At 41.8% G+C, this 14,433-nt stretch overlaps 1 protein-coding gene across 25 annotated transcripts in view; it reads left to right on the top strand.

The window, feature by feature from the left end:
• LOC136423492 (muscleblind-like protein 1) overlaps positions 1 to 13,481 on the top strand; it is a 182,509-nt gene extending 169,028 nt beyond the window's left edge. For 12 of the 25 annotated variants that reach the window (XM_066411664.1, XM_066411665.1, XM_066411672.1 and 9 more), the window contains 8 exons: positions 1,131 to 1,319; positions 2,134 to 2,367; positions 3,260 to 3,283; positions 4,741 to 4,842; positions 5,733 to 5,889; positions 7,412 to 7,488; positions 8,504 to 8,588; positions 9,768 to 13,481. In XM_066411664.1, the coding sequence (XP_066267761.1) occupies positions 1,131 to 1,319; positions 2,134 to 2,367; positions 3,260 to 3,283; positions 4,741 to 4,842; positions 5,733 to 5,889; positions 7,412 to 7,488; positions 8,504 to 8,588; positions 9,768 to 9,901 (1,002 nt within the window). In that variant the 3' untranslated portion in view covers positions 9,902 to 13,481. Of the gene's footprint in view, positions 1 to 1,130; positions 1,320 to 2,133; positions 2,368 to 3,259; positions 3,284 to 4,211; positions 4,269 to 4,740; positions 4,843 to 5,732; positions 5,974 to 7,411; positions 7,489 to 7,558; positions 7,625 to 8,503; positions 8,705 to 9,767 lie in introns of those variants that run through there. The other 13 variants (XM_066411668.1, XM_066411671.1, XM_066411667.1 and 10 more) reach the window with 13 other exon arrangements.
• Positions 13,482 to 14,433: the final 952 nt, after the last annotated feature.

The raw sequence follows: 14,433 nt of genomic DNA, 5'->3' as shown, positions 1-14,433 counted from the left end.
TTAATCTGCAGTGAAAGGAATTTTGTGAAACAAAATTGAGAAAGGGTATCGTGGAGTCATTTGTGATGGACAAAAAGAAATAGTCTAATGACTAATTGAAAAGTTATGGGCCAGTATATCACAGTGATTGTAAGTGTGGAATTCCCAGTAATATTCTAATTAAGGAGACTGAATCAATTATAGAATGGTACAAGCTGTTTTTCCCTTCCGATCTGCTCCTAAAATTATGAAGCCTGCAATATCTGTCTTTTTCCTACATTTGCACAAAGAAAGGCAGTCTACTTAGTGTTTTTTAGATCAAACAACTTCTCATGGAACCATGTCAGACCTTGATGTCAAAGAACGGCTACATTTTCATTCCAACTTGAAATGACCTTAAATGGTTACAAAACCTGTCCATCAGGTAACCCCAGCCACTGCTGGTAATCCTATCAACCTTTGACCTTAACCGGAGCCTGTGGTGACCTGTGCCATATAAACTTAACCTCACGATCTTCGGTTTGACCTGTCGGCCCTCCCCACCATTAAGTAAATCCCCCTGCAGGTCAGGTGAGACACATCCAGTCTGATGAAGAACCTGACCTTTGGCCTTTGGGTAGAAGTTTGTAAATTTGCTTCATACTCTCACCAGGGTAGCAAGTAAAGTTTAGAGCCATTCTGGATGCTGCGACTGCAAATTCTGTCTAGCCACGGTCAGACTTGAGAAAGGCAGTTTGATGAAGAATTTGACCTTCCCTTCCATGAACCTGACCTTTGGCCTTTGGGTAGAAGTGTGAAATCTGCACTCCTTCCTTTCTATACTCTCACCATGGTGCCCAGTAAAGTTCAGTGCCATTCTGGGCACTAGTACCACAACTGTAAATTCTGTCTGGCCACAGTCAGACTTGAGAAAGGCAGGAAGAATTTGACCCCTTCCCAAGAACCTGAACTTTGGCCTTTAGGTAGACCAGTGTAAATCTGCACTCCTTCCTTCATACTCTCACCACAATGCCCAGTTTAAGTTCAGTGCCATTCTGGGCGCTGCGACAGTAAATTCTGTCGGCCACACTCAGACTTGATAGCGGAAGAATCCGCCCCCCCTCACCCTCAGGTGGAAGTAGTTTAAGACGCCTCCTGTTCTTCCTCCACAGCAGGCTACCCCGCAGTTCAACAACATTCAGGCTGCCGCAGCCTTTAATCCGTACTTGAACCCGATGGCACCTTCGTCGATGGGGCTGGTGCCCACGGAGGTTCCGTTTCAAAGTGCCGTGCCGCTAGTGCCTGGGGCCAGTGCTCCTGCAGTGCTTCCAGCGAAGATTGCTCGCACTGACAGACTGGAGGTGAGTTCAACCTTACGTTTTTGGCGACGCCTCAGTGGCGAGCCAAATGGTATAGTATTGTGTGCAGTTTGCAAATATTCTAGAAATTGCACAGGCATTTGTCCACAGGCATTTTAAGCCAATAGAATGTTTGGAATGTTAGTCAGCAGTATAAAGGATAGAAAGCCATGCAGCCCCCCCTGGGGACAGAAAACCTAGTTGTGGAGGTTTTGACAATACACATATATATCAATTGTGATTTGATGAGAAAGATGCAAATTAAGTGATCTAAAGTTGATTCCTGTATAGCAGCCAAGCTCTCAGTTGGTGTCAGAGTATGTACATGTATGTACATGTATATGAAAAGTAAAAAGTTCCATCAAACTGTAATTAGTTGTGAGAAAAGTTTCAATTTAGCAAGCATATAACACTGTGGTAAAAAAGAGTGCTACAGGTGTGTAGAAATTTGTCATACATTCAAACCTGTACAAGTGAGCACTTCTTCATTAGGACCACCTGGCCGATATCACCACTGTTTCGTCCCTTACATAAATTTTCCCATTGTCACAAGCATCAAGGATTCGGTCTATAGCTAGTGACCCCCTGTCAACATAGACCAGATTTAATTGGCCCTACAAGTGGTCTTCTTGGGCAGTTTTGACTTTATTCAGGGACAAGTTGGGACATTTTATTGTAACTCCTGATTGGTCTTCTTGAGCAGGTTTGACTGTACAAGTTTAATTGTTCAATGGCGTTATATCTTTTTTTCCTCCTGTACATGCATTGTGATGATTATGAACAACACAAAAGTTCCATCCTTATGTTCCACGATCAGGTCTGCCGTGAGTTTCAGCGTGGAAACTGCACAAGAGGAGAGAACGACTGTAAGTACGCCCACCCGACCGAGGGGGTAACAGTCGACACATCCGACAACTGTGTCACGGTGTGCATGGACTATATCAAGGGTCGCTGCACACGGGAGAAATGCAAGTACTTCCACCCACCCCCCCACCTGCAGGCCAAGATCAAGGCAGCTCAGCACCAGGCGCAACAGGCCGCCGCTGCCATGGTAGGACCCCCCCTTCCTCCCGCGATAACATCTCTGCTCTTTCATTGTCCTGTGGATATTTTCTCCTTACCTTCATCTGCGATAGTCTAGAACTGGTGGAAGCAGGAAGCTTGGTGTGTCTGTTATGAACCCACTGAGTCACCTCACTCAAACCCTCCCTATTTCAGAAGTAGACTAGTCCAGTTACCTCACTCCAGCGCTAAGAGTCCTAGCTAGAGGCAACACAGTAAAGTATGAGTCTCCTCAAAAGTCCAATGTACGGCTAGTCCTTTACAGTATATGAAGCAAGAACGTAACAGTGTCAATGTAAAAACTCGAGACATTATCATTAGAAAGTTTCATCTTTGGTCATAACAGTACATTCCAACATCAATATATTCCGTAAATGTCAAAATAGTAATAAAAGCTTTAACAAAACAAATGCTCTAGGTTGTGAAGAAGAAGTCTAAACAATCCAAACTCCAACTGTCAAAATTTGAATGTAAGATACGACAGTGCAGGACAACTGGGAACCTACACCTCACGCTTTCCTATGACAAATTTAAAGTCAGTAATTGCTGGAGATAGCAAACTCCATATGATTTCAGTTGGAAGGGATATGCCTCAGACATATATTTTTCTCATATGGCACAGATTGAATAAGTGCTTTCTTCAAAATATGCAAGATTTACAAGTTACAACTGTTGCCTCACATTGAACATCAAAACTAGTGATCAGCCCTCTCTTTCTGCTTCCACAATTGACGGTTGTGCACTAACTAATGTTTTAACCTGAAGAATGTAGAATGTTGTAATTGCATGTTTTCCCTGGGATTTTCACACCACTTGTAGTCTGTCCAACTTGCACCTTTACTAATTAGTTTGCGCTGCATTCTTGCACATCCTGGACACAGAGCCCTCTTGGGACTTTAGACATGGTGAGTTGTGTTTTATACACAGTAATTATACTATTATACAATATAACATATTACTTTGTCCATTTTCTATTTCTTTCCTGCATTTTGTGTGTTAAACTGTGGTACACTTTCTACAGATAGTGCAGTATATTTATTCTATGACTTAAGATGACTATACTGGATGTATTTTAGTGACTGGATGGTCTATGCAAGGCTTGGAGGTTGGAATGTAAAATGTTTCAGATCAGTGGAGACTTTCAGAAATCATGTCTGTGTATCCAAAACTAGATGGAGCAGCTATTACTTTATATATTTGTACATATACATTTACATGGTCTCTCAGAGCAGTTCTGCTGACAAACATGTACCTGGTCTCTCACAGCAGTTCCATTTCATTCCAAAAACTCTACCAATTCTGAAAAAAACACTTTAAGTTAAATGGCATTGCAGCTAGACTTATCTTTAGTTTCTACAGTGCTGGAAAACTCTTTTTGATAGAATCGAAATATTCTTCAAGTATAACAATAAAATCATTTTGAATTAACAGAATTACCTAACTAGCGGATACAGAATTGTGTTTCTCTGTCTTTCTCCATATTCCATAAATCGACTAACTCTATTTCGATTTCCTGCACCAAATTAACCAGTCTTCCATTCTGTGTGACAATCCTCATCTGAGAATTTGCAATCTGAAACTGTCCACTGATATTGTAATTGTAAATGTACATTGTACCTGGGTAATGGTATTTGAAAGAAAGAAACGAGGTCTTCATGTTTAGTTGTAGCCTTGCATGCCGTTTTTTCTTTACCGCATTCCAATTGCTGTTTTTGTTTTATCCATCTCTCCCCATGATGCTTGCTGCACACTGCTTGCTGTACAAATCGTTTTGCCTCTGCAACCCCTATGGCCCATTGCCATCATGTGCTCCGCATACTAATTACGCCTCAGACGCCTGACAAAGTACAAAGCCTGAAGCGTCTCCGAGACCCCTCGGACGACTTACTGGTATCTATCTTTGCTTGCATGTTGCCTAGTTTTGTAGAAGCGTAGACGTACTATAGATGTCGTCGAAAAATCGTTTGGTCTAACATCTTACCCGAAGACGATTCGATGTGACTGTAAGGTTTAACGTCGTTGGAATTTTGTTGTAAGGTCACGGTTATAAGTGGAACAGTAATTTTCATGGGGAGTGGCGAATACTTTGAACGCACTGTTAACTATTTTGGTAACTTTTGATCTAGTCTTGTATGTAAGGGTTGGTTGGGTGTAAGGTTCTGTATAATATGGATCTGTTTGTACACTTGTGTTCTTCATGTCTCAGCCATGCTACCTCTCAACTGTATGGTGTACCCTGCCTCCCCTTGTTCACAGAATATTAGACTCTTCCAAAAGTTTTTGCAGTTTATAATATCAGATTATCTGTATTTTGTGTGTTAATTGCTATTTCCTAAAACTTACACTGAGAGTGTTCCTTCAGAATAGTCCGGCAGTCCTCTGTCATAGCTTTGACCTTGACGATGGAGGTGACCAGGGTGACCTTCAGTGGAGAGGAAACATAGGCGCCGATCAGAATATGGTCGTGGGTATCTTCAGAAATGGCAGCCCTTTCATTTGCCAGCTGCACATCCCAGCTACATTGCACAGCCTGTATATAAAGACTTAGAGCCTGACTTAATGTAGGAAACTTACATACAAAACACAACCCAAAACATTTTTGTTCAGGTCTGAAAACGGTGATTGCATGTGGCTCTTCCTTTATGCATCCTACATATAAATATGAATGTTATGATGCAAAAACAAAGCAAAAGGCTGAACTCATGCTGAATGTAAGCTTTTTAAAACCTAACGTATGAAGCTTGTACCTTTCCACCATGCAATGCTGAGACATCTTGCACCAAGCCAAGAAATTCCTAGCATTGACCTGTCTGTCCTGCACCCCACATCCAAGCAGCGAAGCATGCGCCTGCCCCCCACCCCCACTTTAACTCACTGCCTGGCCAGAACTGATCTATCCGATTCAGCCATCTTGCTACATGTATATCCATTTACCAGATCACTCATATATTTGACCCCCTGTCACTACTGTTTCCCCTTATAGAGCAAAACAAAAGTCTAGTTATACAAAAGTGACCTCAAAATTAAAGTAGAGTAGGAGTGTCACATTTCCAGCATATTTGAAGACTGAATTTTGTATTGTATTATAGTTTCACTATAAAAAATGTTTGTATCGAATCTAATTTAGGGTACTGGGCCCTTCAGATTGTGACAAAACAGCTGGAATGTGCGTGCTTGTGTATCCTTTAATCTAACATTAACACACAACTAACACAATTTGGCAGAACAAAAAGGGCAGTTTCCAGTGCCAATCTGAAACCCATACCATATGAAGATTGGTTGATGACATTTGACCTGTGAACTCTGACATGGAAAGTTTGTTCTCATGACCGTCTCCCCTCCTTCCGCCCACAGGGATACCCAGCTGGCATGGTTCCGTACGCCAAGCGTCCTACCCTGGACAAAAGCACACTGTACAACCCCCAACTTGCCGCGCAGTACCAGCAAGCCATCGCCTCTATGCAACTCCAGCAGGGTCAACAGCCCTTTGTCCCCACGGGTACTGCCTTCCGTGAGTTTGCCCCCTGAGTCTGACGTTCGGCGTGCGTCGGGTAGCACGAACAAACCCATCAAGCCACACATGGTCCACGGACGGGTCAGGACATCACAGATTCCCACTTTACGCTTCGTTTGGCAGTTGCACTCGACAATCTAGCCAACCTGCAAATGCAGTGTTGCCAGTTCTAACCGATGTCACGGCTATCTAAAACTCACGCATCATTCCGCACAATCCTGGTGCCTGATTGGTCAGGCAGAAAGAGCTCTGCCCTCCTAAAAAAAAAACAGTTGACAGATCGCATTGGGCAGTAGGCGGGGTGCAGTGTTGCACCATGATGCCTCTCGCTGCACCACGTATTGCTGACCACTTGCACAGGGTCTGGTGCAACTCTGCGGGCATTTCCAATTACAGGGAACTCAAACCCCAGACTACCAAACCAACTAGCTTTTCGGGAGTTTTGACAAAATGCAATCAAGCTCTTACCAATTTTATACATATTCAATCAATTATCCTATTGGTATCTTTTTTCCTAGGTACATGTATGTACCAAGATTTCACAAAAAGTAAAAAGTAGTTTCAAATTTCAAACAAAAGCTAACAACCAGTTTTGTTCACTGCAAAATGTTCTTCACATGATACAGTGCATTTTACCAGTGATCTCTAAAAGGCAAATATATTGTCAAAAAGATTCAAGAAAATCAAAATCATATTAACAAGGGACACCACAGTAAGGTAAGGGCACCTACATTTGTAAACACAGTTCAAGATGATGATTTTTAAAATCTTTCAGTAAAAAAGTTTTTTGAAAGCTCTTATAATTACACTCAATTCTTGCAGGGAAACCAACCGTTCTGAATATGAAAAACAAAGACAGTTTTGCGAGATGCAAAGAAACCCAAACGTATTGCTGCCCATTTTGTGTTTGGAGGATTGCTGAATATTTTGAGAGGAGTTGCACTGATGTTGTGCAGGCTGTTCTACGGCTGGTGATGTGGCTTGCACCTGTGTTGTTCATGCTTCTCGTTACGATGCCGTTAGCTTAAGTGTCTGGTAGACCTAGACGATTCCCTACCTACTTTGCCTTTCCCAATGTATGTATTGTTGTATGAAAGCAGTAAGCTATTCACAGTATTTGTAAATGTTTCACTTCACTGTGTGATAGAAGGATGCCATGTAGCTCTCTCATTGCTCAGTAGGCTATCCGTAGAACCGTCACTAGACATACTGCCCAAGTGTCGCTGAGTGTGGTATTTCTGCAATATCATGTTCACTATTTTCAGACGCGCACATTTGTAGCTAATTTACCGTAGTGTCGGTCAGGGTGATGACTATGTAGAAAGGGGCGTAACTTGTAGAGCGTAACGCTGTCTATCCTAGTAATAATATTTTGCATGTTTCTAATTTAATGCTCTCTCTTTTTCTCCATTGTTTTCCATGCACCTGCTTTGCATGCTGCGTGCGTTGTGCTTGATCGCCAACCGCCCGCCATTGTTTACTGTTGTTGCCATGGTTGCATCACATACCCCCTGCATAGCTCCCATGATGCTCCCTGCTCCCGCTGGTGCAGCCACTGCAGCTTCCAATGTTCCTTACTTCAATGCACAAAACCAGGTTGGCCCTGTTTTCATTTCACATAGTTTAGTTGGTCTTTACAAACTGTTTTCTGTTCTTGTGTGAATAGTGCCGCAGAGCAGTAGTGTACACGAAACTCTGCTGCCAAAAGCCAGTACCTGAAGATTTGGCAAAAGTGCAGACATTCACAGGATTGAACCAAAGCTGGGGAAGCAGGAACCACAATGTACCTTAACGTTTCCATCTCCTGCCATCCACCCATGAAAGGAACCAGAAACAAAAACCATTTCATTGGTAAACAGACAGAAGGTCTTCAGTAAACACGGGAAAAAAATAAAATGTTTGCAAAGAGAAATTTTTCTGATCAGGAGGTGAGAGAGGATTGATTCCTTAATGCTGCACAGGTCCTAAAAGAAATCACTTGTAAGTGCCACCTGTCAATCAGGAGAAAAAGTCAAGACTACAAATTTGGTTGACACCTGTGCAACTTTAACTCCTCAATCTTGTAATGTCTTGCCAAGACAGTTCTTGATTTTGGGAGCTGGCTCTTTCCAATTGTTATATCGCCTTTGATTATTAACTGATTGACGATCCATGTTGTTTTCACATTTTTGAATGTCATGTGCAGAAGGGAACAAAAACGCTCACGTTGGGATAAAGGGTCGTTAAAATTCCCCTTAACTTATATGTGTTCCCAAATCTTGGTGGTAGACTCTGGTGCTGAAGCTAACATTGTCTTGAACACTGTCCCCCTCCAAGCATATGATTTGCCCCTTCTGCACATCCTCGTATCTGTTACACCTGGCGCCCATATATGGCGGTAGCTTACAGGTGGTTGGGTCACGTGACATTGGTATGTGGTCATGTGACCTAACCAACTGTTGTGATTGGTGCATGTCGTGCTGTTGTCTTGTCTGTAGTGCTCTGTACAATTTTGACTGTTTACAACCTGCTGTGAATTCCCTGACGTTGTGATTCGGAAGCCCGCGGCCTTCACTACTGTGTAATGTAATGTGTGTTCTCCTTCCCCCCGGCCTGCCTTCTTCGTTCACAGCATACGGACCAGCTGCCCGTCTGCCGTGACTTCAAGGCCGGGAACTGCAAACGACCAAACTGCCGTTACGTGCACCTAGTGGAAGGTGAGGCCACACCCCATGCAATCTTCCCACCATACTACTACCCACCATCATCATCACAACAGCCCATGGCCGGGATCTGGGATGGGACCGTTACCAGCATACCGCAGTTTTTGTAGGTTGTATGGACTCCCAAAACTTCCAACATTTCGCTTGCTGCGAGTCCTGCCAGAAAGCTTTGCCCTCCCGAACCTCTGGGATTTTGCCACAATGAGTTTCGTCGGAATCAGAAAGTTCAATCCTTTGTTCGAAAAAGGTCATAAATTTTCTAGCCCTTTGCTTCTGCTGCAAAGCTGTTAAAGAGATGCCTAAGTGGAACAAAGTGCTGCTACCTACTAGTAATATGTTGCAGAAAACATGTTGCTTTTGGTAGTATGTAGACACAGCTACTTGAAACTACACAGAACCCTTCTGAAAGCTTCAAAATCTGCATGCTGACCTCTATAGGACCCAGAGAATCCCAAAATACCTCCAAAAGAAGAGAACATGTTTTAAACATAACATTAAAGTGTTAACAGTTCGATTTACAATCTGAAGAAAAAATATTCCTTAAATTTTGTCCATCAAATGACTGACTTCTCTTAAACTGAACCAAAGACAAAAGATTGCATATCACTACAAAGATCCGTTCAGGAGAGAAAAGTGTTTCTGTCCCCTTAAGTCTGTTGGGAAGAATCAAGTTATATCATCTTGACTTGGTAAGAACTGACAATACATTGCAGAGAGTGTTCTATGATAGACATTGGCCAGAGACCGCTACATAGATTTTATGTCTACTATCACCCTTTGCTGCACCTGCTTTTCGCAGCTGATCAGAGAGAAATGTTAGATCTTAAGAACCTCACATGGCTTTTACATGCCTGTAGTAGTAACTAGAAATTATGAAGTTGTATCAGCAAGGATGCTTCCATGGGTAATCTTGAGTTGAATCAACTTTTAGGAAAAGTCTGAAATCATGGAAGGCCAAAGCTTTGTTCAAAAATTCATTTTAGTAAGTCATTTTTCCTTGTGAGATGAAAAGTTTGAACTTAAATCACTTTATCTATCAAGACAGCTAAAAGAAATCTGATGTGTCTGCTCTGGAGACATCCTTGATTCAGAGTGAATTAATGAATGTACATACCTGCTGTGGTCGGACGTCTTGACTGACAGCTTATTTTCCTCCTTCTCTGTTGTCTGCAGACCATGTTGAAGTGGTTGATGGGAAGGTTACGGTCTGCCGGGACGCTTTGAAGATGAAGTGTGCCCGCCCGATGTGCAAGTACTACCACCTGCCCGCCGGACAAACCCTGCCAACCGCCCACACCATAGTCTGACACGCTGACCCCCACACCGCACAGCTGCCAACAATCCACACCACTAACGACATAGCTCTCACGTGGAGCTGTGCCGTTAGCACTGATTTCCAGTTGCAAACGCAGCGTTAAATCGCGTTGAATTTGCACCTGAGTGTCTCCGTCCGCCTTTGCATCATGTCTGTAGGTGAGGACAGAAGTACTCGCACCACATTCGGCTATGCAAAGGTGGAGGGACTGGATTCGTGGCAGCTCTGTCGTGACATCATAAAATAGCATTGTTACTATAATGACTACTGGATAGAATCTCAAAATCCCTCTCCACTTGACAGATACTTCTAGAATATGTATGTTGCTCTCTCCCCCTTAGGTGCTAACAATGTTTCCTAGATGGCAGCAGTCGAAACCAAAGCCATTTAATTTTTATTATTAATGTGTAAATTGTGGACATAATTTTCCTATGAACTTTTTCATAATGATGATAACAGTGTTCCTATATTGTCCTAATATTGTGCAAAGCACGAACGTACGTACGCAAAGAAATGGTCATTTTTTAGAGACTGCTCGAGGGCAGAGCGATCCAGCTGAACAAAAATGCTTGTGAAGCATTGTGTTGTTGCACCACTGATCCAATGGGCCGAAGGCCATGTGGAGGGTGTTTTGGGGGGCTCCTCAATCACAGATTGATCGTGGCGAAGGTCCGTTACAGACGGACAAAGAGGAGGGCACAAAGTCTGAAGCCATAGGCACACTGCTAACTGCAGGACAGGTCACAGCAGGAAAAAGATAGGATAAATTCCAGCCCACGTGACATGCGGAGCCCCCCAAATCACCTTTCTGTAGCGACTATTTCCTGGCGCTTGAGGCATGCCTAGCATGTAAATTAATAAGAACGACTTGTAAAGAAGAACCCCGTGGGGAACACGCGCTTGTAAAATAGCTGAGGGAAAAGCTCCGAGCCGGTGCTACTCTTAACCGTCATCTGGTGCTGCTAGGGAAAGACTTGGCATGGTGAAGACTGCGGAGGGAAAAGGGTTAACTGAGAAGGATTAGAATAAGGAATGGGCTGCCAAACATATAACGTACTACAAACCATTATTCTTGAGGAGTGACAAAACTTTCCACTGATGCACTTAATGTGAGAAAACAATCAGAATTCCCATTTATGTACATTTGTAGCCATGTTTCACGCCGTCCCCACAGCGTCTCACTAACTCCTCTGTATCCAACGCCCGAAGCATCTGGCAGTGTGAAAAAGCACCGAGATGAAAGTGATGTGGGTCGTGCCATTCTGGAAATTCGGAACGGCGCCTTTCATGACTTAGTTCTGACCTTGGATACACGACGATTAGATGGGGGTGGAGAGGATGGTTTGTGCAGTTTTGAGGGAACATTGATTTTTAGTGCAAATTGTGCTTCCAACGTGAGCACGGGGCTGCCATCTTGGAAACGGGTGACCTTGATGATATTGGACAGGTTGATAGAGACTGTAGGAATAGTAAGAATAGACTTGTAGTGCAGAATTTCCCAATCAATGTATCTATGAAAGCAAAAATTTAATTGAATCAAAATTGAATTTCCCTTGAATTGTTTCTATGGAGCTAGAATTTTTATAAAGATGGATTGAATGAATGACTTTCATCATGTAATGTACTCGAAATGTGAATTCACTACCAAATATGGAAGTGCACTAATTTTGAATGCATCTAGTTGTTGGAGAGGTGGTAGAATTATGTGTACTTTTAATGTAGACAACAAATCTGAAGTTCTCTTATTGTATGAATAGTAGAGAGTATTGTGACTACAGTTTGAACTATGTAATGTCACCAATGCTAATACTGTGTATAACATTGTAGGGGTAGTGCTAGAATTTTAAATTAGGACTTTAGCAAAGTGGGAATGGAATTTAGAAATTGTAAATTCTAAAATGTAGAGCTACAATTCTTGAAACAACTTTCTATATCTTTCACATATCAGGTTTGTTGTTGATTTGTTTTTAGTTAAGATTCAACATTATTTTACTACCTAAAGTTAATTTCTATTTTATGGATGACAAAAATTATTGTCAATTGTAATGAATGTCATCTTGTAGTTATTTTCCATCCAATAATGAATTGAAAAAAAAAATCAAAATGAAAAATTTTAGAAAATACAATCCTATAATTGCAATGATAGAAATCATTGTTACTATAAATAAATGGTTACAAGATGCCTTGTGGCTTAGTGAATATAAATTAATAGGAATTCTTCTACACAAGGATTTCCTCAGAAGCAGAACATGCTTGCGACGGCCAACCGTAACTCCAGGCTGATATACATGGCTATTCTTGCTGGAAAGCATGTATAATTATGACCCATGTCACAGTGTATACTGAAACTGACTGACAGTCTGGACAGATCCAGTACTGTTCTCAGTACTGCCTCCGTTCGGTACTGCCTTCAGTACTGCTTCTGTACCAACTTAGCTGCTGTAAGGACAGGCGCGTTATGTTTGGCCTCAAGGCAGGACCAACTCCAGCTTCCCATCAGTTCAGATGGAAACAGTGAAACTTAAAAAGAACTAACCTAAAAACCTGCAGCAGTTTTTTTTTCAAGAACTAAAAGCAGAAATGTTGTAGTGGGGATATGGAAATCATCTAGGCACTTGCTTCTATCCCCAAACACCATCAACAGTCAAACTACAACTACACCAACCTTCACTACAATTTACAAATTATATGTCTTTGGTGACAGTCAAGATATAATCTAATTACAGTACACAAACTTTCAATGTCTGACAATATTACAGACACTAGATGATGAGAATGGAGTGGTGGGAATCTGGTAACTATTAGCTTTACATACATAAGTACATGCACGATGAGTTAATGTATAAGAAACACTTGAAACAGCTTTGCTCTGTTTAATTAGTATAGATGTGTAGCAGACTACATTGTATTACTATTAGTTAAACACTCTGGAGAAATGACCACCAAACAGTCGAATGACAAACAGAGCCGTGAACATGTACCACTATAGCCAGCCATCCTATCACGGTACCTGTAACATCTAAGCAGTTTCTGTGCACATCGTGTGTTGTCATTGGCTGCTGAGAGAGGAACACAAGAGGTTGGTTACGATAAGTTGCAAAAGGGCATTTCTGCGGAATGCGCCTTCAATCATGGAAATGAGGCTCGTGCAATTAGTGTGGAAAGGACACCCATCCCTTGTGATGAGATCAGAGCTAACGTTTTTAGTCTTCTTTTTTCTAGATCCAGTATTTTTAGTTTTATTTTTCTAAAATTGTTATCGCAGCCTAAAGCTCTCAGTATGAGACAACATCCTTCCATACGACACTAAGGTGCATTGTTGCATACTTGTGTTCCATTGTTGCGAGGCTTAGTCGGTAGTGTTGTATGACGATGATATAAGAAACAGTGGATGTACACTGAACTATGGCTTACTAGAAACGTTTAACGTTCACTTTCCAACATATGCTAGTCTTGGCTTGATTTATATGTGTTTTGTCCAATAATTTGTGTGTTTTCTCTTTCATACTCTGGTTATGATGGCCTCCACAGCCAGCTGCTTAGTAAAGCAAAGTATCAGAGTATAATCTCAACTTCTGTGTCTTGGTCATTACTGTGTTGTTCTTATACTTAGGTTTTACATGTAGTATTTACAACTTACTAGCCTTGTAGTTTGCAGTTTGAAAGGAAACTGCTAGGGGCTGCCCTGTTTTGCAGTGATTAAGACTTCAAGGATAGGGAACTGTATTCTTACAATTTTTGACCCCCCGATAATAAATCTTAATAAAAAAATTTTGAATGATTAGTCCAGGTGCAATCAAACGCAGGATAAAAGACATTGTTCTCACTAGGTCTTTTTAAAGACTTTAAAGTCAGTAATCTTGGCTAAAGAAGTATGGTGTGTTAGGAAACAAGGTAACTCCAGATCAAAGTAAGAATATATACACATCGTAGATATATCTTGTATGACTGCTGCGGCAACCTTTCCGTTCTGAACAGAAAAGATCTGAAACTTTGTTGACCCATTGTTTGCAAGTCTTGTCTGCAGAGGAAATGCTTCTCTGTATGTGTAAGTTTTTCTTTCAATGAATCAGCAAAAGATAGTGAACATTCAGAATAGAGGACAGGGACAATGATAACATTATTACTAGGTACAATCTATCCAAAACAATTGCCTTCATACCAAGTTAATCAGTTATGTCCACTCAGAAGAATGTGTGGAGCTGGAAATTAAGATGTAAGTGCCCCGTCAGTCGGGCTGTCACACTTGTGCGTATACATGTAATCAAGTGCGCGTGAGTTGCGCATTAACATTTTCTTTGGCTTAAGTACGGTTTGCAGGGAAAAATTTGTTTTCTACTTTGACCCACCGTTGTGCAGGCTAGTGATCGAACCTAAGAAATCACTTATTTGGCTGCAAACTTAACCTAAACCAGAAACATGATTGTTAATACGCAACTCATGCGGACTTGTATACACACACAAGTGTGACGGGCTTAAGCAATGGCCCCAGTTTGGACCGAATGAAAACTGATTTGAAGCCTG

This window comes from Branchiostoma lanceolatum, chromosome 17, assembly GCF_035083965.1.
Source record: "Branchiostoma lanceolatum isolate klBraLanc5 chromosome 17, klBraLanc5.hap2, whole genome shotgun sequence".
In the NCBI taxonomy this organism is placed as follows: Eukaryota; Metazoa; Chordata; class Leptocardii; order Amphioxiformes; family Branchiostomatidae; genus Branchiostoma; species Branchiostoma lanceolatum.
The sequence above is the reverse complement of the archived record's forward strand: the minus strand, read 5'-3'. Positions and strand labels throughout refer to the sequence as shown.